Source organism: Diceros bicornis, chromosome 38 (genome assembly GCF_020826845.1).
Source record: "Diceros bicornis minor isolate mBicDic1 chromosome 38, mDicBic1.mat.cur, whole genome shotgun sequence".
NCBI classification, from domain to species: Eukaryota; Metazoa; Chordata; class Mammalia; order Perissodactyla; family Rhinocerotidae; genus Diceros; species Diceros bicornis.
The window spans coordinates 6,483,114-6,504,873 of NC_080777.1; the positions used below are offsets into that span (position 1 = coordinate 6,483,114).

At 43.7% G+C, this 21,760-nt stretch overlaps 2 protein-coding genes across 2 annotated transcripts in view; one reads left to right on the forward strand and one right to left on the reverse strand.

Moving 5' to 3' along the window:
* The window catches only part of SCCPDH (saccharopine dehydrogenase (putative)), a 41,267-nt gene extending 35,527 nt beyond the window's left edge, over positions 1-5,740 (forward strand). Inside the window, exons 10-12 of the mRNA XM_058533577.1 lie at positions 2,007-2,118; positions 3,983-4,064; positions 5,101-5,740. Of these exons, the coding sequence (XP_058389560.1) occupies positions 2,007-2,118; positions 3,983-4,064; positions 5,101-5,206 (300 nt within the window). The 3' untranslated portion in view covers positions 5,207-5,740. The remainder of the gene's footprint in view (positions 1-2,006; positions 2,119-3,982; positions 4,065-5,100) is intronic.
* A 2,440-nt stretch (positions 5,741-8,180) lies between these two features.
* LOC131399541 (kinesin-like protein KIF28P) overlaps positions 8,181-21,760 on the reverse strand; it is a 54,238-nt gene continuing 40,658 nt past the window's right edge. Inside the window, 11 exon segments of the mRNA XM_058533890.1 lie at positions 8,181-8,357; positions 12,995-13,035; positions 13,038-13,186; positions 13,465-13,625; positions 13,878-13,984; positions 14,233-14,400; positions 15,132-15,265; positions 16,544-16,739; positions 16,742-16,814; positions 19,857-19,980; positions 21,556-21,610. Coding sequence (XP_058389873.1) covers positions 8,181-8,357; positions 12,995-13,035; positions 13,038-13,186; positions 13,465-13,625; positions 13,878-13,984; positions 14,233-14,400; positions 15,132-15,265; positions 16,544-16,739; positions 16,742-16,814; positions 19,857-19,980; positions 21,556-21,610 — 1,385 coding nt within the window.

A 21,760-nucleotide genomic window follows, 5' to 3' on the forward strand; every position in this document is an offset into this window, starting at 1 on the left:
TGTCTGTGAAGAATGCCTTTGGAATTTTGATAGGGATTGCATTGAATCTGTTGATTGCTTTGGGTAGTATGGACATTTTAACAGTATTAATTCTTCCAATCCATGAGCACAGAATATCTTTCCATTTATTTGTGTCTTCTTTAATTTCTTTCATTAGTGTTTTATAGTTTTCAATATATAGGTCTTTCACCTTTTTGGCTAAATTTGTTCCTAGGCATTTTATTCTTTTCAATGCAATTGTAAATGAGATTGTTTTCTTAATTTCTCTTTCTCATAATTCACTATTAGTGTATAGAAATGCAACAGATTTTTGTGTATTGATTTTGTATCATGCAACTTTACTGAATTTGTTTATTAGTTCTAACAGTTTTTTGATGTACTCTTTAGGGTTTTCTGTATATAATATGTCATCTGCAAATAGTGATAGTTTTACTTCTTCGTTTCCAATTTGGATGCCTTTTTTCTTTTTCTTGCCTAATTGCTCTGGCTAGGACTTCCAATAGTATGTTGGATAAAAGTGGCAAAAGTGGCCATCCTTGTCTTGTTCCTGATCTTAGAGGAAAAGCTTTCAGCTTTTCACCACTGAATTTAATGTTGGCTGTGGGCTTGTCATATATGGCCTTTGTTATGTTGAGGTATGTTCCTGCTTTACACACTTTGTTGAGAGTTTTTATCATAATTGGATGTTGAATTTTGTCAAATGCTTTTTCTGCATCTGTTGAGATGATCATATGATTTTTATCCTTCGTTTTGTTAATGTGTTGTATCACATAGACTGATTTGTGGATGTTGAACCATCCCTGCATCCCTGGAATAAATGCCATTTGATCATAGTGTATGATTCTTTTTTAATGTATTGTTGAATTCAATTTACAAATATTTTGTTGACAGTTTTTGCGTCTATGTTCATCAAAGATAGTGGGCTGTAATTTTCTCTTCTTGTGGCAGCCTTGTCTGGTTTTGCCTTTAAATAGCGGTTTCTCCTTTCTGGTACCTGCCCTACTTTTCTGTGTAATAAATTTCTATTGTGTGTGTGCGTGTGCACGCACATTTCAAAACCATGCCCTCCTCCCCAGTAGATTTAATAATGCCCTCCTCTGAACAATCCTGCATCTGTTAATCCATGTCTATACTGTTATTAGATCTGCTTATATATATCTCTCCCCCACTGAACTGTAAGCTCCAGGAAAGGCAGGGACCGTGTTTTATTGATGCCTCAGTGCCTGACTTAATAAATAATTTGTTGACCACGACTAAATTCTTTGTTACCTTATTTCTAAATCAGCGATTGTGCGAGATGCTTGGATAAGTCTTCTAGAATTTAATTTTTTGACTCGAATTTTTACATCTCTGAGTGGAGCACGTATATCTGTGCCCCAGGCGCATATTGCCATTACTGGCTGACTATTTTTGTCTTGTCACCTCAAATAGATATCTAAAACCAGATTACCATATTCTGCCACCCTAAAATAAAAACTACCTCCAGCTTTTTCTCTGAAACTGCCTATTTTAATGGTGCTATTCTTCTTTAAGCCCCAACCTAAGAATCATCTTTACCTCATCCCTATTCCTCACCACCTCCCTCCCCCCAACATCACACCCGTTATCAAAACTTGCGTCTTCACACATACTGCATGATTTCACTCATATGTGGAAGATAAACCAACACACGGACAGATAGAACTGTTTGGTGATTACCAGGGGCAAGGGGCGTGGGGGGTGGGCATAAAGGGTGGAGGGATGCATTTGTATGGTGAGTGACAAGCAATAATGTACAACAAAAATTTCACAATTAAAAAAAATAAAAATTAAAAAAAAACAAACTTGCGTCTTCAAAGAATTAACTTTTGCTCCATGCTTAAAGGATGACAGGATATTCTGGCAGATAGAATTTGATGTTTTTATGTATTGAAAATGTCTCCTATGAAGTAGAATAGTGGATTTTATTGTGTTCAGGGAGGAAATGACATATTTATTAAATAAGCCCTTTGTTTTGTTTTTCTCAGATTGATGCCTCATCATTTACAATGACATTCTTTGGTCAAGGATACAGCCAAGGCTTTGGTTCTGATAAGAACAAACCAAATATCAGAATTTGTACTCAGGTGAAAGGACCAGGTATTTCACATATGACCTAAGAATGCTTGAGAGTTTTATGTTGTCTTAAGCTATAAAGTGGTATGCTATTACAATATATTCTTTTTAAAGTTTAATTGTTTCAGAAATAGATTTGCACAAATTATTTAAGTAATAATGATAAATGATTCTGTCAAAAGAAGGATTGAAATTATTGTTATAATCCAGTTTTATTAGTGTATCCCTCCCTCTGGTTTTCTTTTTCAGTATGATTCAGTAATTCTGAATGGCAAAATTTAATATTAATAAAACAAGGGGCTAGTTTTATGATGTTTATCTGTTTCATACTCAAAGGTCACTTTAAAGCAGTATAATTATAACGTGATTCAAAGCTGTGACCCAAGGTTTCTTTGGCATCTGTGATTCCCCTGACATTGTTTGTAAAATGTGTTTGCACATGTGCATTTTGGGGCGTGGGTAAAAGCTTTTGATAGGTTGTTAAAAGGAACTGTCACTCAAAAAAAGTTCAAGAACTTTTGCTGTAAATTTTACAGAACTGTACAGAGACCGTCCCACTTGTGAATTATAGTATAATTATAAGTTTAATTACCATCATCCCTGATAGATCACAGGGGTCTGTTTTGCAGTTTTAATCAAACCAGATGGTAAAGATGTTTTTGCATCTTGCCTTCTTTTCAAATTCTCACCTGGAATTTTCAGATAAGTTGACTGTGTTTTTATTATTTGACAGAAATGTAAACATTAATGTCCCACTTGCTTATAGACTTCTTTTTAAAGTTACTTCTTAAAGTTAGACTTCTTTTAAAGTTACTCAGTTGTTTTTCTTTAAGAAACTGAGTCCCTTTTTTTTTTTTTTTTGGTGAGGAAGATTAGCCCTAAGCTAACATCTGTTGCCAATCCTCCTCCTTTTTGCTGAGGAAGATTGGCCCTGAGCTAACATCTGCACCCATCTTCCTCCACTTTATATGGGAAGCCACCACAGCATGGCTCGACAAGTGGTACGTCAGTCCACACCTCGGATCCGAACCTGCAAACCCCGGGCTGCTAAAGTGGAGAGCACAAACTTAACCACTATGCCACTAGGCCGGCCCTGAGTCTTTTTTTTTTTAAGTGAAGTTTAGTGTATTAATAGAGAAACAAGAATCCAGGATCATCGGCTTTGGTTATTGTCAAGAGGCAGTGCAGTGTAGTGGGTAAGAGCATGGACTTGAGCCAGCTGCCTGGGTATGATTCTGGCCCAGCCACTGCCTAATTTTGTGAGTTTGGACAAATCGCTTAATCTCTCCATGCCTCAGTTTCCTTATCTGTAAAAGGGGCATAAAAATAGTACTAACCTTGGGGGCCGGCTCTGTGGCCGAGTGGTTAAGTTTGGCCGCTCCGCTTCAGTGGCCCGGGTTTGGTTCAAGGGCATGGACCTACACCACTTGTTGGCGGCTGTGCTGTGGTGGCGACTCACGTACAAAATAGAGAAAGATTGGCACAGATGTTAGCTCGGGGCTAATCTTCTTCAAGCAAAAAGAGGAAGATTAGCAACAGATGTTAGCTCAGGGTGAATCTTCCTCAAGTAAAAAGAGGAAGATTAGCAACAGATGTTAGCTCAGGGCAAATCTTCCTCAGCGGAAAAAAAAAATAGTACTAACCTCATATAATTGTTAGGAGAATTAAATGAATTTAATAGATTTAAAGCACTTAATACAGTTCCTAACACTTAATAAGTACTGTATAAATGTTAATTGTTATTTTTGTTATTAAGTGAACAGCGTATCTATTGAGAAAATTCTTTATACCTAGAGTTAGGTGTAAAATCTACCATTTGATTTTTGGGTGTTGTTGAATGCATACTTCGTGAGTGCTTTCTTTTCCTTTGATCCCTTGTTTTCTGCAGAGGCAGGCTACGTGGCTACGCCCATAGCCATGGTCCAGGCAGCCATGACTCTTCTCAGTGATGCCTCTGATCTTCCTAAGGCGTAAGTCTGGTTTTCTTCTAATTTGAAGATCTCTTTTTCATCTTTGTTTATATGGCACTGGGTCTGCACATGAGCATTTACAGTTTCTTTGATGCAAAGATGGGCTAAATTAAAATGATGAGAAGGACAGTTCCTCATTGGCCTCTGGGAACAATGCAGAGGTAAATGAGAGGAGACAGAGAAGTTTGAGAGCCGTGTAAGTTGACTTCAATTTCTTGAAAAAATAGCTCAAGTCCAGAGTCGACTACTCAAAAAAGGTCCCTACTGTTAAATAGTATTAACAGGAGCCTCTGATGAGTGCTGAACCGTACAGCTGACGGTGGGACCCTGACACCAAGAGTGATCTTATTTGTGGCATCCTGGCAGGATGATTGTCAAGTGGACTGTCATACTGGAGCCTTTAGCTGTTACCCTAAAAGTAGGCCAGCTTTACAAATGAGCATAGGCCTGCAGGCTTAGAAATAAATGAATTTAGGTATGACCTGAAACAATATTAAGTAATAACATAAAAATTGTATAGAGCAAAGCATAGTTAAATTTTTTCAAGTACTTATATACCCTTTGAAAATATTTAGCATTTTATAAATGTTAGCCGTTACATTTAAAGAAACTTCTTTTTCATCCAGTTTAAGTCTTATTTGTGCTTTATTAGTAATTGATTACTTAAGTTTCTTTCACTCAGTTCTCTATTTAATCCTCCTGGATCTGAGGGATGTCTGTATAAACAGCAGCAGTTACTGGGGTTGATCACCCTGAGTGTGTTTCTCGAACACGTCAGTATCATGGAAACAGACTCATGAGTTGCTGAACCAATCTAGATGGGTTTGCTGGGGCACTGATTTCCTCCTGGGTAAGGCTACTTGCTCATGTAGTTGATTTTGGGAATGGAACCCAAACTAGTCCGTGATAAAATCAAGAATCAGGTTTTCATGAGCTCCGCAGTGATTTGATAGCTAATCTTCAGCAGATCATGTGAGCAGAGGGAAGGACTGGAGATGGGCTTTGTGCACTGTTTTATATTATTATTGTCTTACAGGGGCGGGGTCTTCACACCTGGAGCAGCTTTCTCCAGAACAAATTTGATTGACAGACTCAACCAACGTGGCATTGAATTTAGCATCATTAGCAGCTCTGAAGTCTAAACATTTGCAGAATTAACCAGTCATAAAATGCATGAATTAACAGCTTTTTTATTTGATATTTGAAATTCTTCTATAATCCTATCTGACTGTATGTGGAAAAGATTGTCAAATGTAAAATATATATACATTAAAAGCAGGAAATTGTACTAGCTTACCCTAAATTTCAAATCTTAGCTGATTTTGTGATTTTATTGCTTGTGAGAGAGAACTGGTATTTGACTGAGTTTTTCGTTGAAGAATTCACGGTCAATGTTTATGCGTGAGCTGGCAGCTCAGAGAGTGGGGTGGGAATCTCTATCTGTGTGGCTCACTGATTCCTTGATGAGGCGCCCAGACATGTCATGTCAGGCAGTAACTGCTGCTTTCCTTGCCGTGCTACTGAATGGGATCTCACTTTCCAGTGAGTTTCTCTATGTATTGGGGGGGCCTTTGCCAAATGAAACTGTACTTTTTGCTATTTTAGCCTAGTTTTTCGCCCATCTACACTGATTTTGGACTGATACTAAGTTGAATAATAAAGGATTGTCAATTGAATGGTGGTTTTGTGTTTGGGCCTGCCGAGGTTCTTGAGTAGTGGTAAAAATGAGCTTCCTGGTTGGTCTGACCTGTGTACCACGAATGACTGGGCTTGTTCATTTCCCTGGTTCTGTTTTAGTTTTAAGGATACAGCTGGTTATTTTGTATTGATTTACACTGCCTAAGCAGAATTTTTTTCTCATTTACTTTTTGTTATTTTAACTAGGTTTTCTACCGATGCCCTAAAATAAGGCAAAGGGCTTTTCCTTTTGTGATAAGCATATAATAAACACATACACAGCGTTCTGTGCTGTTCATTATGTAAAGAGGACAACCACTACCTTTATGGAATTTTTACTCTACAATGAGAAGCATGACATAGATAGGACTATTATTCATGTGGGGAGCCCTTTCTGTGCTGCCTACAGAAGAAAGAGGGTCTCTAACTTGAAGAGGGAGACTCTTGGTGGTAGTCCTGTTCATCCTCACTTTCCTTCCTCTGCCCAGGGCTGGTCGGGATCTGGTCTCAGCTGTGCCCTAATTTGTGGGACCTTAGAAAAATTTTTATCATCTCTAAAAACAAAAGATGTTCAGGAGCAACAAATCTCATGACGTGTATCAGAATCACAAAACAACAATAGGTTCCCCAGTGGACCCCGGCAGTGTGCATTTAGGAAGGCTGGAGGTTGGGGCCTAGAATCTGTGGTTTAGATCTGCATTTGGGGCCACTGGGTGAAGCTATGTGTTGTGTAAGCTTTATTTACAGCTTTGCAGTGAACGCTGTGTTCTTTTCTGGCATTGACACTGATGTATGACAACCCGTGTGATCCTATCCTCCAGCTTGAGATACAAGTCTGTCTCATCCTGATTTTCTTTTTAACCCTCCAAGGCTCCACCTGCTCTCGTTTGCAGAAAGTATATTCCTCACTTGAGGCGAGTAATACACGATCTGCAAATCGTCCAGGAGGCTTGAGGCTCAGTCCAAGAGGTAGAAGCCGTTCCTGCTTCCCGTGGCCTCACTGCTGTCCTGCCTCACTGACAGAGGCTTCCCGGGATCCCGTGATGCTTTGCTGACGCCTGTCCCTGCCACCACCACAGGGAGCTCCACACGTGGCCTCCGAGGTTACGGCTCATCTTGCAGTTCATGTGTGTATACTCAGGACCTGAGCTGCAGGCAAAACCCAAGCCTCTCCCATAAGCTGTTGGGCCCTGATATTAAGCTGAAACTACCAGCCCAGATCCCCCACCTTCCCTGGGAGACTCCTTTCTGGAGCCCTGGATAGCTTCTCCTGCCAGGAGAGTGTCGGTGTCATCCCATTTGATTAGTCTAACTTTATATTTCAGAGGGCGAGGATTGGGGTTGTCAGCTCTAGGTCCTCCTTCCTGGTTTCTTACGCCCATCAGTCTAGCCGCTCCCTGGGCCCGTCCTGCATGTTAAAGCAGCAGCGTAGGTCTGCAGTCTCCAAGGTCAGCCTGCTGCCTACTCACAGTGGCCTGGACAGACCTTACTTATTTAACCTTTAAAGCTTCAAAATGGGGGAAATAATAGTGCCAAAGACATAGCATTATAGTGAGAATTAAATGAGCTAACAGACGTCTAGCACTTGGATTAGTGCCTGGCACACGGTAAGCACTCGTTAAATCGCAATATTATTGCTACTATTGTTGTTATTAGGAATCTCTCTCGGGCTACAAAATATTTCTTTATAGTTTTTCCCCAGAGCACTCAGTGCCTGTCAGTCCTTACCTAAGTCCCATCAGTCAATTCTTGGTGGACTCAAGATCCCTTAGAGATTGACTAACCCCTGGCAGATCTCACCAGCACTCTTAATCTCTGCCGCCCCCGGCGCCTGCGCTAAACACGTCCCACAGTACAGGCACTAATGCTGCATAGTGAATTGGATGTATTTCACGTAAACTTGTGAAGACAGAATATAAGTGGAGGCAGAATATCAGATTTATTCAGAGCAAGGATACAAAATGAGGGGCATGAAATAACCATTATCTCTGACATCAAGAAATTTATCAAAAGAGATTTATTTAAAGTTTCAAACTGTTTACTTGTTAAAATATTAATGGCAAATGCTTATTGATTGATTCTGGGTGCCAGGCACTGTTCTAAGTGCTTTATGTTCCTTTATATTCATTAACCATCTGCACTGAGTACTGTTATTTCCATATAACAGATAAGGAAGGAGACGCCTAGAGAGGGCAAGTCATTTGCCCTAAACCACACGATTGATAAGAGGTGGGTTTTACCCCAGGCAGTCCAATCCAAGAGCTCAGAGCACTAACCATTCACCTCCAGTATCTCCCATGTCACCTTCACCCTGGATATGGATTCATTTTTCACATGGTTTTAAAAATCAGATTGAAGGAGAGGAGGTTTGCTTAAAAGTGGTAGAAGAAATAGGTTAAGTGGGAACTATAGCTGCACAAATAATCTTTACATCAAAACTCAAATGTTTTCGGTTGGTGTATCCTCATTATTCGATGTGAGATAGTCTCTGTTTTTTTTAATTATAAGGGCAACATCATTTTTCAGTTTCCACAAGCTGGATTCAAGTAGGTCCCCAAAGTCTTTTAACATTTGTGACTGTTGTTGTACAAATGGCCGAAGCATTTGATCATCTTCCTAAAAAATGAAAGAAAAAAATGGTAGTAGTAGACTCACATGATTAGAGTAAAAGTATACATGAGTGGAGTGCCCGCTGAGTTCTCCCTTTGGCCTAGAAAACTGCATTTGAAAGTTGCCAGCATGGGCCGGCCCCGTGGCTTAGCGGTTAAGTGCGCGCGCTCCACTACTGGCGGCCCAGGTTCGGATCCCGGGCACGCACTGATGCACCGCTTCTCTGGCCATGCTGAGGCCACGTCCCACATACAGCAACTAGAAGGCAGCTATGACATACAACTATCTACTGGGACTTTGGGGGGAAGTAAAATAAATAAAATCTTGAAAAAAAAGAAAAAAGAAAGTTGCTAGCAGAGGTATTAGCCCCCTAGGAGCACATTTGGTTTCAGGAAGGCCGCCATTAGTTACTGCCACTAGGGGAGATTGATGAGATAATCCAAATATTTCAGATTGGAATGGTATATATTCTTTTAATACTGTACAAGTTCTGAGGTTTGCAAAGGACCGTGTGGGGTGGGGATTCTCCCATTGGTAGGGCTGGGTGATGTCTCCTCTGCCTCATGGGAGCAGGTGCCCCTGGGAGGGGATTTACAGGGACGTCTGTGGGCCAGAGTGCCAGCCACCAGCGGTGGGGAGGATGGTGACGGTGCTGACAGATAGTGCTACCGGACACCAACACAGGTTCGTTCACTCGCTGCACAAGAGGGGAGCTGTTAACTGGATGCCAGGCTTGTGGCAAGGAAAGAGGTTTAATTTGGGTGACGTCAGCCGGGAGATGGGAGTAAGCACACAGCTCTGTCTCCCCGGCAGACGAAAGACAGGCAAGCGGTTCTAAAGGTTGGGAGGCATGTGACTACGTGCAGGGAGAGGGGTGGCGAGAGAAGGGAGTCCGCAGGTGAGTGTCCTTGGTTATCCTCTTCCTCTTCCGTGATGGGTGGTGGGTTCCAGAGCCAGGAGGCCAAGGAGTTGGGGTCAGGGAAACTTCAGTGTCTTGATATGCTCTGGACATGAGTTTTCCTGCAGTCAACTTCAAGGACGGTGATTAGCCACGACTTCAGTGTGAGGCCGCCAGGGTTTAGCATTTTGTAGCTTGTGTGTGAGGGGGAAGTCAGTGCTCTAATCTCAACACCACTTTCAGGCATTGGTGAAGCTCAGGGATACCAGGGTTAAAGATACCCTGTTTACATATGAACGCAACTAGAGAAGCGGGGAGAGAGGGTGGGTGCTTTTGGTTTTAACCCCATGTGTGCTGGGGATAATGTAGGGGAACCCGTAACAGGGCCAGTATCAACGGGAGTGGGCAGAGGGTGGGTGGTGTGTCATGGCATCTCGTTTTAGTTTCCGTTTCCCTGATGAGTAGCGAAATGCCTACTCAGGTCCTTTGCCCCGTTTTCTCCAATGTGTTTTCCAACATGTTGTCTTTTTCTTATATTAAAAGTAGTTTATATATTTTGGATACTAACCTTGGATGATAAATAATACAATTGATTCTCCCAGGGTATGGCTTATTTTAAACTTTGTTTATAGTGTCTTTCATCTAACTAGTTTTTCTTTCTTTTTTTGTTGTGAGGTATATATACAAAAGAGTACCCAAAATGTGTGTGTAGGTACAGTTAAGGTGAACACACCTGCTCAAGAAAGAACTCTGCCTGTCAAACCCCTCCTGCTTACCTCCCCTCCCCTCTCTCCAGAAGCAGCCAGTAGCCTGACTTGTGTGATGATCATTTTCTTGCCACCTAGAATGCAGCCCTAAACAGTATATTTCTCCTGTCTTTTGACGGTTTATGGAATCATCCTGGATGGCGTCTTTTGTGACTTGAAGGTTTCAATCACCACTGTTGGTGGTAAGATTCAGCCTGTTGCACGTGGCTGTCGTTCATTTTCACAGCAGTGTAGTGTTCCACAGTATAGAAGGTGCATAATTTACCTATCTTCTGTGGATGATCATCAGGATGTTTCCAGTTTGGGGCTACTATGGAAGATGGTGTTAAGAACAGCCAGTGCACATATGCCCGGGTTTCTGCAGAATTTTTCAGCTGGTCCCTCATCTGAACCACAGAAGAGAAAATGATTTGAGTGACTGTTTTCTCTGTTCTCTCAAGAATGGTGTATAACTCGAGTACCATTCTAGATAGATAGGAGAGAAATTAATTCATTACATACATTGGAAACCTAGTGAGGTGATTCTCAAACTTCAGTTTAAGGCAGAATCCTTTGGAGGGCTTGTTAAAGCACAGATTACTGGGCCCTGCACCCAGAGATTCTGATTCAGTAGGTCTGAGATGGGGCCCTGGAATTTGCATTCCTAACAAGATCTCAGATGATGCTGAAGCTGCTAGTGAGGGGACCACACTTTGAGAACGTTGGCCTCGGCTCAATTCTCCGCAGAACCGGGTTACTCTGTGGAGAAGAGGAGTTGAATCGCAGGCTTCTAGGGTGGATGCATCTTCAACTTTTATTAGGTAAATGACAAACAATTTTTAAGTGCTCGTACCAATTTATACTCCTTCCAGCAGGGCATGAAAGTTTCTGTTGCTTCATATCTTCACCAAAACCTGATATTTTCAGACTTTTTAATTTTTGCCAGTATGGTTGGTTTGTATAGTATTTCTTTGTGGTTTCAATTAGTGTTTCCCAAACTATTAATGAGGTTAAGCTCTTTTTCATATATTTATTGGCCTATTTGGTTTCCTCTTTTGTGAAGTTCCTGTTCAGGTCTTTTGACCATGCTTTTCTATTGGGTTAACTATCTCTGTTTTTCTTTCTGGTTTGTAGTCATTCTTTATTTTGGATATTAGTTCATTATATGTTAAATGTGTTGCAAATAACTTTTCTCATCCCTTTTGATTTTGTTTTGGTATCTAGACCAAAGTTTACAATTTTAATGTAGGTGAAGCTATCAATCTTTTTCTTTAAAGCTAGGGGTTTTTTTGTGTGTCATATTTAAGAAAATCTTTTCCACTGTGAGGTCATGAAGACAGTCTCCTAAAGTCTCTTCTATAAGCGTTAGGGTTTTACCTTTTACATGTAGGTCTTTAATTCTCACCTAAAATTGATTTCTGGGTATAGTTTTGGGTAAGACTCCAATTTCATTTTTCCTCGTACATATTCTTAATTCTCCTAGCACCATTTATTGAAGAATCCATCCTTGCCACACTCATCTGTGTTTCCACCTCGGTCTTATATCAAGTCTCTAGTCCTGAGTGAATCTACTTCTGGGCCTTCTGTTCTTTTCCTTTGATATCTTAGCTTATCTATATTTGGGCCACTACCTTACTGCCTAATACAATAGCATTAAAATCAGCCTTGATATCAGGTAGGGCAGGTCTTCCTAACTTGGTATTGGGTCTTGGTCTTGGCCATTCTTTGCTCTCGCAATTCCATCTAAATTAAAGAATCGTCTTGTTAGATTCCATTCCGTTTGATTGGGATTACACTGAATCTCAGGAAACTGGACAGATTTACAGTAGCAAACCTTCCAAACCATGGAGCCATGGCATGCCTCTCCATTTATTTAGATCATCTTTAACATCTCTCAAGTGTTAAAATTTTCTCCATGGAAGTCCATAGTTTTTTAGCTATAGGCCTAAGTACTTCTCATATTTGATGCAATTATAATTGTATCTTCTATAAAAAAATTTTTGTCTCGTTGCTGTTATAGTCAAATATAGTTAATTTTTAAATATTGATTTTGTATCCAGCAACTTTGTAATTCTTCTGGATTTTCTATTTACATAAACATGTCGTGTGGGCATAATACTAGAGGCAGCACAGTGTAGTGGGAGAGTACAGACGGCAGAGCAAGCCTAGCTGGTTGGAGCGGGGCCCTGCTCCTTACTAGTTGTGTATCTTTACGTAAGTTCCCTAACTTCTCTTGTGCCTTAGATCCATCAGCTGAAAAATAAGGCTAATAATAGTACCTTCCACATCGGGTTCTTATGAGAATTGAGTCAGTAAATGTAAAGCACTTAGTATTATGTAAATGTGTGCTATTATTGCTGTTGCTTTTGTTTCCTTTCCAGTCTTTATATCTTGTATGTCTTGCCTTACTGCACTGGCTAGTACCTAAAGTACAGTGTCAAACAGGAGTGACATCCCTGACTGGCATCCCTGACTTCTTCCTGATGTGAAAGGGAAAGGTTTCAGTGATTCACCATAAGCATTATGCTTGCTGCGTGTGTGTTTAAGATTGCCTTCAGCAGATTAAGAAATGTCCATTTTATTGCTACTCTGCTGAGTTTTTATCATGGTAGGATGCTGAATTTTATCACTTGCTTTTTCTGCATCTATTGAGGTAATCATGATTTTTCTTCTATAATATCTTAATGTGAAGAATTATATCCATGTGGTTTTATAACGATAAACCAGACTTGCATTTCTGGGATATTCTGTATATCATAAGGTGAATGAATGTCACTCCTGCCATGGCCGTGGCTGCCTGGAACCAGGCAGATGTACGCTGAATAAAAAAGCAAGAGCAAAGGTGGATGGCGGCCAACAGAGCAGTAGACTCACACTGTTACTCCATGTGCTCTTCTGCTTAAACACACGTGTCCCCAAGCTCAGGAGACGCAGTAACATCAAATACCTCAATTTAATGGAAAGAGACTCCTTTTGCTCCCAGGATTCTAGTTACTTACAGGAGGTTTATAAAAGTGTCTCAATCTGAGAAACTGCCCCTTGCCGTGTTCATGCTTTGGTAGAACACCTTAAGAGCTTTGGCAAATTCTCTGTCATAGCTGGCTGGCTGGGTCTACATTTGATTAATCTCTCGGGCTGCTGGCAGTTGTGCTGTTATCCCGGTTACCTTCAGGGTATTGGAAGGCTTATGTGCTAAGATAGAAAGAAAAGATAACATTTATTTATCCACCTAGTTATTTATCCAGGTATTTATGTATTTATTTATCGTGCTGACATTCTACTATGTCAGCATTTATCAGGGACCAATTTTGACCCCTCCAAAGAAACCTTACAAGGCAGAAGGAAAAAAAGTTCTGCTTTTTTTTTTTTATGAAAGAAGATATAGATTAACTCATTAAAAAATTCATTTCTTAGAAAGACAAATACACATCACAAATAAAGGAGTTTAGAGATAAACAACCAAGACTCAAGTGGCCTCTCACCTTGTTGACTAGAACCAGTTTTCTCAAGTGACCCTTTGAGAAGCACGTTTTCCTCTCTAAGGGTTCTGTTAATGTTTCTGAGCAGTTCCGTCTCCTGTTCTAACTTGAGCAGCTTCAGGTAAAGTTCTGATATCGGATTTGATGTAGCCTACAAAAAACATGTCCGTTTAGCCATTGGCTGGGTTATTTGCATTTCCTTTGAGACTGGCAATTTTTACTCCCATGTGAAAACTAGGTGGGTGGGGTGGGGGTGTGGTGAGCAGGGCTCAAGCCCCTCGGGGTACACAGGAGTAAATAAGAAAACATCTGTTAAAGAGAAGGAACATGGATGATCCCCAAGCGGCTCTGAGATTTTCTAGTCATCTGTGACATCCATTTAATGTCACATGAATGTACACACCTTGCCTGTACTCATCACAGTGGCAATTTTCGTGGTGTCCACCATGATGTGGACTTCACCTGTGACCGTGAGGTCCGGCTGAGAGCAGCTCAGTTCGGCACAGCCTTCTGCAGAGCGGGGGAGACACCATCAAGGAAAGAAAGGGCTCAGTTGTCTAGCCCCAGTGTTGTGTGAGGAGATGTTAAACCACGTAATCGCCCGTGGACTAGAACCCAGGGACCCAGGGGAAGACGGCTCCTGGCCACTGCTGTTAAGACCCTGACCACGTCCCTCCACCTCCTCTGCAGCCCTGGTTATACGGACATGATAGCTGGTTGAAGAATGCACCATGCAGAAGGGGTAGTAAAGATGGTACCTTGAAGACCCCAAAAGTCAACAATGAGAGCATTTGTCTGTAAGTAATTCAGGAACTCCTGAGATGCATTTAAGGCTGCAAATTGCACAGTATCTTCAATTTGGGGATTCACAATTTTCCATACAGGCTTAGTATATAAAGTGTTTGGAAGATCATAAATTCGGTACCGGAGAAAAGAACATAAAACATAATTTAAAACCAAAAAGGACGTGTTTGTAAAGAAAAGGATCAGATGAGCCAAAGCAGTAGAGCCTGCATGGGGTAGTTGATAAAAGATGACCTATAATTGATTCTCATGATTGCTGCCCCCAACATCTCAGCTATTCAGCATGAGTCTCATCACTACATAGGTAACATTAAACGTCTGGCAAAAAAGGAAAAGGATTTTTATAAATACTTTCTATCTAGATAATCTAAAATTGTTAATTTTCCACGTGAGGTGGTTGGTTGGGTTTTGTCTTTCAAAGTCTCCCTTTCTTTATTGCTCTCTCTCTTTATATCCTTTTAGCCTGATTAGTTTAAGCATATCTGGCGCTTCTGCCACATTGTAGTACAGTCCTTTTGTTCCCAACTCAAAAAAACCAAAAAACAACCATTCTACTTAGATAATACAGTTTTACTGGATATGCTTTTGGGTAATTAAAATTCCTGACTCTGCTGCTTCAAGCACTTTGAAGGTCAGAACACATTGAGCACAGTCCAGTGACTGCAGGGGCATGTGGCTTCTCTCTCTATTCAACAGACGGGGGAAATAGTCATTTTGGGGTTGAGCAAGCAGAGACACTTAAGAAAACTTCATGATAAACTCATTTTTAAAACTTGAAAGAAAGGCTCCCTCCTCTCAGGGCCCACAAGGTGGCTTGTTTATGCATAGCCGCTCTGCGGGGTGGGCTGGTACGCCATCTGAACGCCCCGCTCTGTGTCTTCCTTTAGCCACTTGACACCAAGGCATCGCACAATGCGAATCTCGAAATCCATCCTCTTGCCCAGCAGCTCCAAAGGGTCAATGACCACATCCTCCCCACCACATGCTCTACAAACAGAAGAGGGGAACGTTGATCGCAGGTTAGCCTGGGCCCAAGCAAGTTAGGATTGGGATGTCAAAGAGGGTTACATAGACTCCTTAAGAGAGGGCTGAGTTCACTGAAGGAAGAGTAGTAATATTATCAGCTGTAGAATTCATTCATTGAAGAGACGCTCAACGAGGGCTCACCCTCTGCTGGTACTTCAAGGTAAGACATGAACCTCCTCAGGGAGCTCACAGCCTTCTCAAGGAGGAGACGGGAATATAACAGCTTCAAGAAGTAAATGCACTCAGATGTGGGTGCTGAACTAGCATTAAAGATGGAGGTAGGGTCCCAGTGGGACAGAGGAGCTGCCCCCCAGGAAAAGCCAATTGACTCCCCAGATGCAGTCTCTCAAGGGATCGTCTTTCTTGGTAAATTCTTCATAGTCCAGAGTCAACCTCAGGCCTACAAGCTCAGAAACTGATTCGGACAGCTTTCCAACAGGGGCCCTCACTCACATCGACCGAACTCATAAAGACTAAAACCTGTAAACTAGAATGCCGCTTTGTTAATTTGCAGTGGGAAAGATAACCGTCAGGAGCCTAGACGCCCGAGGTAGCCAGATGACCAGAACGCTCCCTGGGGTCCCGGTAAAGACAGTGAACCAATGGTCAGCTTGGTGTCTCAGTCACAGGAACTTGTGGTTCTCCTGCTCCCTTCTTGAGCCTGTTTCCTCTTCAGAAAAACAAAAAGATTGCAGTTGGTGCCTCTGAGGACCCCGGCACCCAGACCAGACCCCTGCCTAGAATTGCTAAGCAACTTCTGCTTTTGTAAAAACTGCCTGAACTGCCTATGGCCTACAGAGAGAAAACAGACGAGATACCCTGAGAGGAGGGTAACAGGTAATGGAGTAGAGGTAAAACAAAGCCTGTGCCCACAGAAAGATCAGATAACAGCATAGAAAGAGGCCAGACAACAAAGACACTCAGTCCCTGCCTTGAGAAAGGAACAAAGAAATGATCAGAGCATGTACCAAGGAGGGAGAAGGGGTCAGCTTTCTGCTTCTGGTTGTTGGGCCTCATCAGAAGGAATTTTTTAAATATTTCAGGTCAGCTGATTTGGCTGCCATGGCAAAAATCAGATTTGATGAGGTCAAATCATGAATGCGTGAGCTCATTCATTTGCCTCATGAATGACCTCTTCAGGGTACCGGGTTGACCACCCCCTCCGGGAGAACTCAGGCTTGCTGTGAGTTTTCTATGTTTGACAGACCCGAAACTAGGCAGGGGAGAGAAGATACCCACTGTCCTGTCGGGGCGCAGGGGCTCATGCAGATACGCAGCACCGCCGCCTCCAGCCTGTCGCAGCTCACAAGCTCCACCTGCTCCTCGCACTCCACGCAGTGGGCAAGAGACTGGAGCCAGACGTGAGCCGAGCCCAGGTGGACGGCCTCGACAGGATCCCAGAAGGGGTCGTCTTCCTGAGCTACGTGGCTGTCTTCTCCATCCAGCGCTGGTACAGTTCCTCCGTTAGGAATTTCCTATTGATAAACTTGGCTTTTCACCAAATCCACACCTGGAAATACAAAGGTAGGTCACCAATATTTGATTCCATCTGCTGCTCTAACAAGTCGTTTCTGTGATTTTTCCCAGCATGCTCCCTCTGATGGGGTGAGTTTTAGGTACCCAAGACCACATAACACTCTCATCAAACTTAGCTTTGGTAAGTGCCTTCAAGAGCACCATGTTCCTTCCTGGACCGATCACTTCAGCACTGCTTGAGTTGCTGGAGCCCAGAAATGACTTAGAGGAAATGATGAAGGAGTTAGAAAACAGACCCTCCCAGGAGAAATGAAGGTTTAGGGCTCGTGGTACACAGAAGAATGGCCCTCAAAGATGTCCATGTCCCAGTCTCCGGAACCTGTGAATATGTTACTTTATATGGCAAAGGGGAATTAAGGCTGCAGACAGAATTAAGTTTGCTTATCACCAGACCTTAAAACAGGGAGATTACCTTGGATTATCCAGGTGGGCCAAATGTATGGGCCTGAAGTGTGGAAGAGGAAGCAGAAGAGGGTCAGAGAGATGCTGTGTGGCTGACCTTGGATATGAAGGAAGGGGCCATGACCCAAGGAATATTGGTGGCCTCTAGAAGCTTGAGAAAGCAAAGAAACAGACCCTCCTTTGAGCCTCCAGAAAGCAAGACAGCCCAGCTGACCCCTTGCTTGTAGCCCAGTGAGATGCGTGATGGACCCTAACCTGCAGAACTCTAAGTGATAAACTTGTGTGCTCACACCCAGTGAGCAGACAATCTAGGACAAGACCCTGCCACTGGCGAGGGACAAGGCCTCTGCATCAACACTGGCTACCAAGAGAAAGGACATGAGCATAAGCTGCAGTATGAGGGATTCAAGTTAGATAATTTCTTGACCAATAATGTCACATCAGAATTGGCTACCAGGTAAAACTAGCAACTCCTTCTCTGAGCAACTTAGCAAAAATAAAAAACTATTAAGTCATTCTCGCTTTGAGTGTTATGCATCTTCATAAAAAGGACCTCCTCTAGACACTAAAAAGACTTCATTCTTTTTCTGTTTGCACAAATAAAGTGAAGAACTCAGTGCTCCTCTCCCAGGGCGTCGTCAAGGCGAAATGAGACCCTGGCTGTGGCACATATCGTGGGCAGCAGAGTACGAGAAGAACTCTAGTGGGTTTAAGAGACCTTTAGGCTAGGGACCTAAGATAGTGGGAATCAAGCTAATGAAATCACTGGATGGCTGACCGCAGGCCCTGTGACAGGTAGAACCAATGTCATCTGTGGCAGGTCAGTGAGGCTCTGCGGGGCAGCCTGGGATAGCTGTGCTGACCCTCCCCCCAGGGTGCGCCTGCAGGGCAGGTGCAGAGACTGGCTGCAAGTGCTTGTCACCTGAGCCAACAGTTGCGCAGGCACTGCTGAAAAGTACCGCAAGCTGGCGGCGTTTCCAGTTTAGAAAACCCTCCCCAGCCCTCACAAGGCCCTGCAGGCTCCCAGACTTGTCCTTGATGGGTGACTCTGTCACACAAAACTGCCCATGGGCGCGCTCTCCTCTCAAGAGCCGCAGCAACATTCACGCTCCACGGGGTCCGAGGGTGAACGTTTACAAGATCAGCCACCAAGAGAGCCCTTCTGGTCTGTACCTGGAGCCCACTGCTGCTCACCACCAGTCTTTTCAAAATCACACACAAGCACAAAACGTTCCCAGAAACCACCAGAAGCTACTGCCAGCCTTTCAGAGGGCTCCTGAGGAATGTGGGGCTTCATTTGAGGAAAGGTCACTGGTACTTTTGAAAGGTAAAAATAGACAACCTTAAAGATGACAGATCAGTAAGACTACTCTCTGCATGAGAAAAAAGAAAAATAGAAAAAAAAATCCCCATAAAATTAATTGGTGCACAGTCCCTTAAAAGAGAACCAGCGTGGTTTACACAGGGGCAGTCCTGTCACCCAGTTATCCGGGACCGTGACAGGGACGTCGGGTTGAAGGAAAAGGACAGAACGTATACAGGCCCTCAGCTCTCCACACCACACGCTTAACAGTAAAATGTAAAAACCGTTCCTGTGTTCTATTTCTGGTAATGGCAGGCTGTGTTATTCAGGTAACCCTTCTGCTAACATTAAAAAAGGCTGAATAAAATATTTTTCAAATCACCTTAAACTGTGCTTCTGTGTGCATGCTTTCCTTATTTCTTCCTTGATTCCCCACTGAGTGCTGACTCTCCATCACGCTCTGGGAATCAGTGGGGACTAAACAGACCCATTGCCTCCCCCCAGGACTTGATAGACTAATGTGCTCACTACCTGTGAGAGACGCTTGAAGGAAAGGGCGGTGCTTCTGCAGCGTGTACGAGGCGGCCTCATTGACACTGGGGATTAGAGAAGGCCTCTTGGGAGGTGTGCTGTTTAAGGTGGGACTTCCAGTGTGGTAAGTTTTGTGAGGCAGAGAAGGCTGCTTCGAACAGAGCCTGGGGTGTTTTGAGCAATCAAGAGAGGGTCACTGTGACCAGGGAAGCACGTGGAGGAGGCGGGGGACGGGGCAGCTCACGCAGGTGTCCTAAAAGGGAGTCACCAAGGATTTCCAGAAGGAAGTGGCCTAATCCAGTTTGCTTGTCTAAAAGGCTCTGTGTGGCCACAGTGTGGAGAATGGATTGGAGAGAGGATTGGGCTGCAGGGGGCTGGTAGGAGCCCCTGGGGTGGTGGGGAGGAGATGGAGAGAGCCCGATGTTTGCAGGATCTGTGCAAGCCCTCAATGGCAGATTTTTTAAAAAGCTAAATGTCATAAAATGTTAGAGCTGGAAGGGATCTTGGTGATCATCTAGTTCCCCCATCTCTGTCTTATCAGGGAGGTCCAGAGAAGCCAAGTGACTTCCCAAGAACACAAAGCGAGTTCATAGCAGATCTCCCAACTCCATAGCTGTGACCATGTCATTATCTTCATCCCATAGCAGAGGGACGCGAGGCGGTTAGCGCCCAGCCCACCCAGCCCTCGCCACAGCTTCGAAGCCTGGGCCTCCTCACAAGGACCCCTCCCGGCTCTTGGGTGGGACTCAGGAAATTCTGTGGCCAGGCAGGAAAGTTTACCAAATGCTGTAGCTTCGTCTTGGTCGTGATGGGCACCCCGTTAACGACAACCTTGCATTTGCTGTGTGGAGTGACTGTCACTTTACCATCCAAATTTGTGAAGGAAGTGTGTTTATCTGAAATTCTAAATGGACAAGAGTTTGTCTAAGTGAGCAAATAAATGAAGATTTTAGTGAACAGTTTAGGTGGTCTTTCTCACTTGCACACTTCAGTAAGACCACAGCTGCTGACGATGGCAGGAAGCATCTGTGGCTCCCGTGTGCCGTGGCCACAGTGGGTGGAGATCGAGTAGCGGGTGCAGAAGGACCCTGCACACAGACTTCGGAGACAAGGCAATTACCTTATTAATCGAAGCAACCCCAGCTGAGTGCCGGTAACTGCAAGGAGACGGGAGACACGGGGGTCATAGCTGGAGTCCTCAAAAACTCATAGGCTGGTGGGACTGATGGAGGGGAAATGAAAAGAAAACAAAGAACTTTCAGGAGAGACGCTTGGGTAGGTGATTTACTAATGAGCCTTACGCATTACAGAGAAGTCTAGATCTGTTTCTGGGTCTTTATTATACAAATGCAGACTTTATATGTCACAGGATTTGGGACTAGATGTCAGAGATGTCAAACTGGCTGCCCGCTAGACATCATCTGTGTGCCCTAAGTGACTGGCTTCCTAACTGTTCTAGAATGTTCTTGGACTCCTTGGCTGTCATGGAATGTTCTGGACGTTGAGACACATGTCCATCCATGTCCCTTGTTTGCTTGGGGCCCAGGGATCCTGTGGGAAAGGTTTTAACCTCAGCTCATCTGGAATTCCGCCACTTACAGACCTGTGTGTTGGACTAGGGGTCCCCACAGAAAGTGGCCTGAAAAGGGAGATGAGGGGAATCCCCAGGAAGAATCAGGGGAAGGGGCCTAGAGGCTGGCAGTGCAAGGTGAGGTGGTGCCAGCCCCTCAGTCAGCCCAGTCCCTTCCCCTCCCCCTCCCACAACCCCACACACTTTGGCTCAGGAGGGCTGAGGTATGTCAGGGGGACTGGTCTGTAAGAGCTGATGAAGCCCATTGGCTGGAAATAGTGGGCAATCAGGAAACAGTGGTTCTGGAAGGAGGAGAGAGAACCCTAGAGCAGTGGCCTCCCAAGGAGAGAGGCCACAGAGGTGAGACACAAGTCTAGTTTATGAAACCCACCAGAGGGTTGCACAGGAGCTCCTGGAGGGGCTCCTGAGGGAGTCCTTGGGGAGGGGATCACCTCCAGGTCTGGGCTTTCCATCAGGCCAGTTGGTGCTCCCAGCACAGAGATCTGAGGAGGCTTTTGGTTTGGTGGGGAGACCATGAAAGGCATGGGCTACCCCAGTGGGCCTGTGCTTTTAACTCTCTTCATTTCATGGGCAGATCTACTTATGTCTGCTTGTGAAGAATTATCATACAGAGTCTAGCAACTGACTTTCCCTTTTCTGCCAAGATCAGAGCCAACGAAACAAAGTGAGGGCAGCAGGAGGGACTTCAGCAAGAGGATGAAAGCCCTTCCCAAAGCTTTATTCCTTACGCTTTAGAGGGGGTCGCTGAGAAAAGCCTGGTAATTTCTCGGTTGTCCAGCAGGATTTGTGGCCTGGCCTATTGATGACCAGAGGGATTTTGGAAATCTCCTCTGGACTGAGTGGGCACAATTCTCCAATGCTGGACGAAGATAGTTCATGTAAACTTACCCCAAACCTTGAAGCGTGATGGCATTTGAAGCAGCCTGACCAGCATCACATGAACCTGAAAAGAATTAGGATAACTTCCTTTCAAAATCTTGCAGGATTTGATCTTAACAAGTGAGCATGTCTGATGTTTGGGAAGTGCCATTTCCTCTCCAATAGGATTATGTGAAGGGATTGTCCCACGGGAGTTTCAATCATAATGGTACTT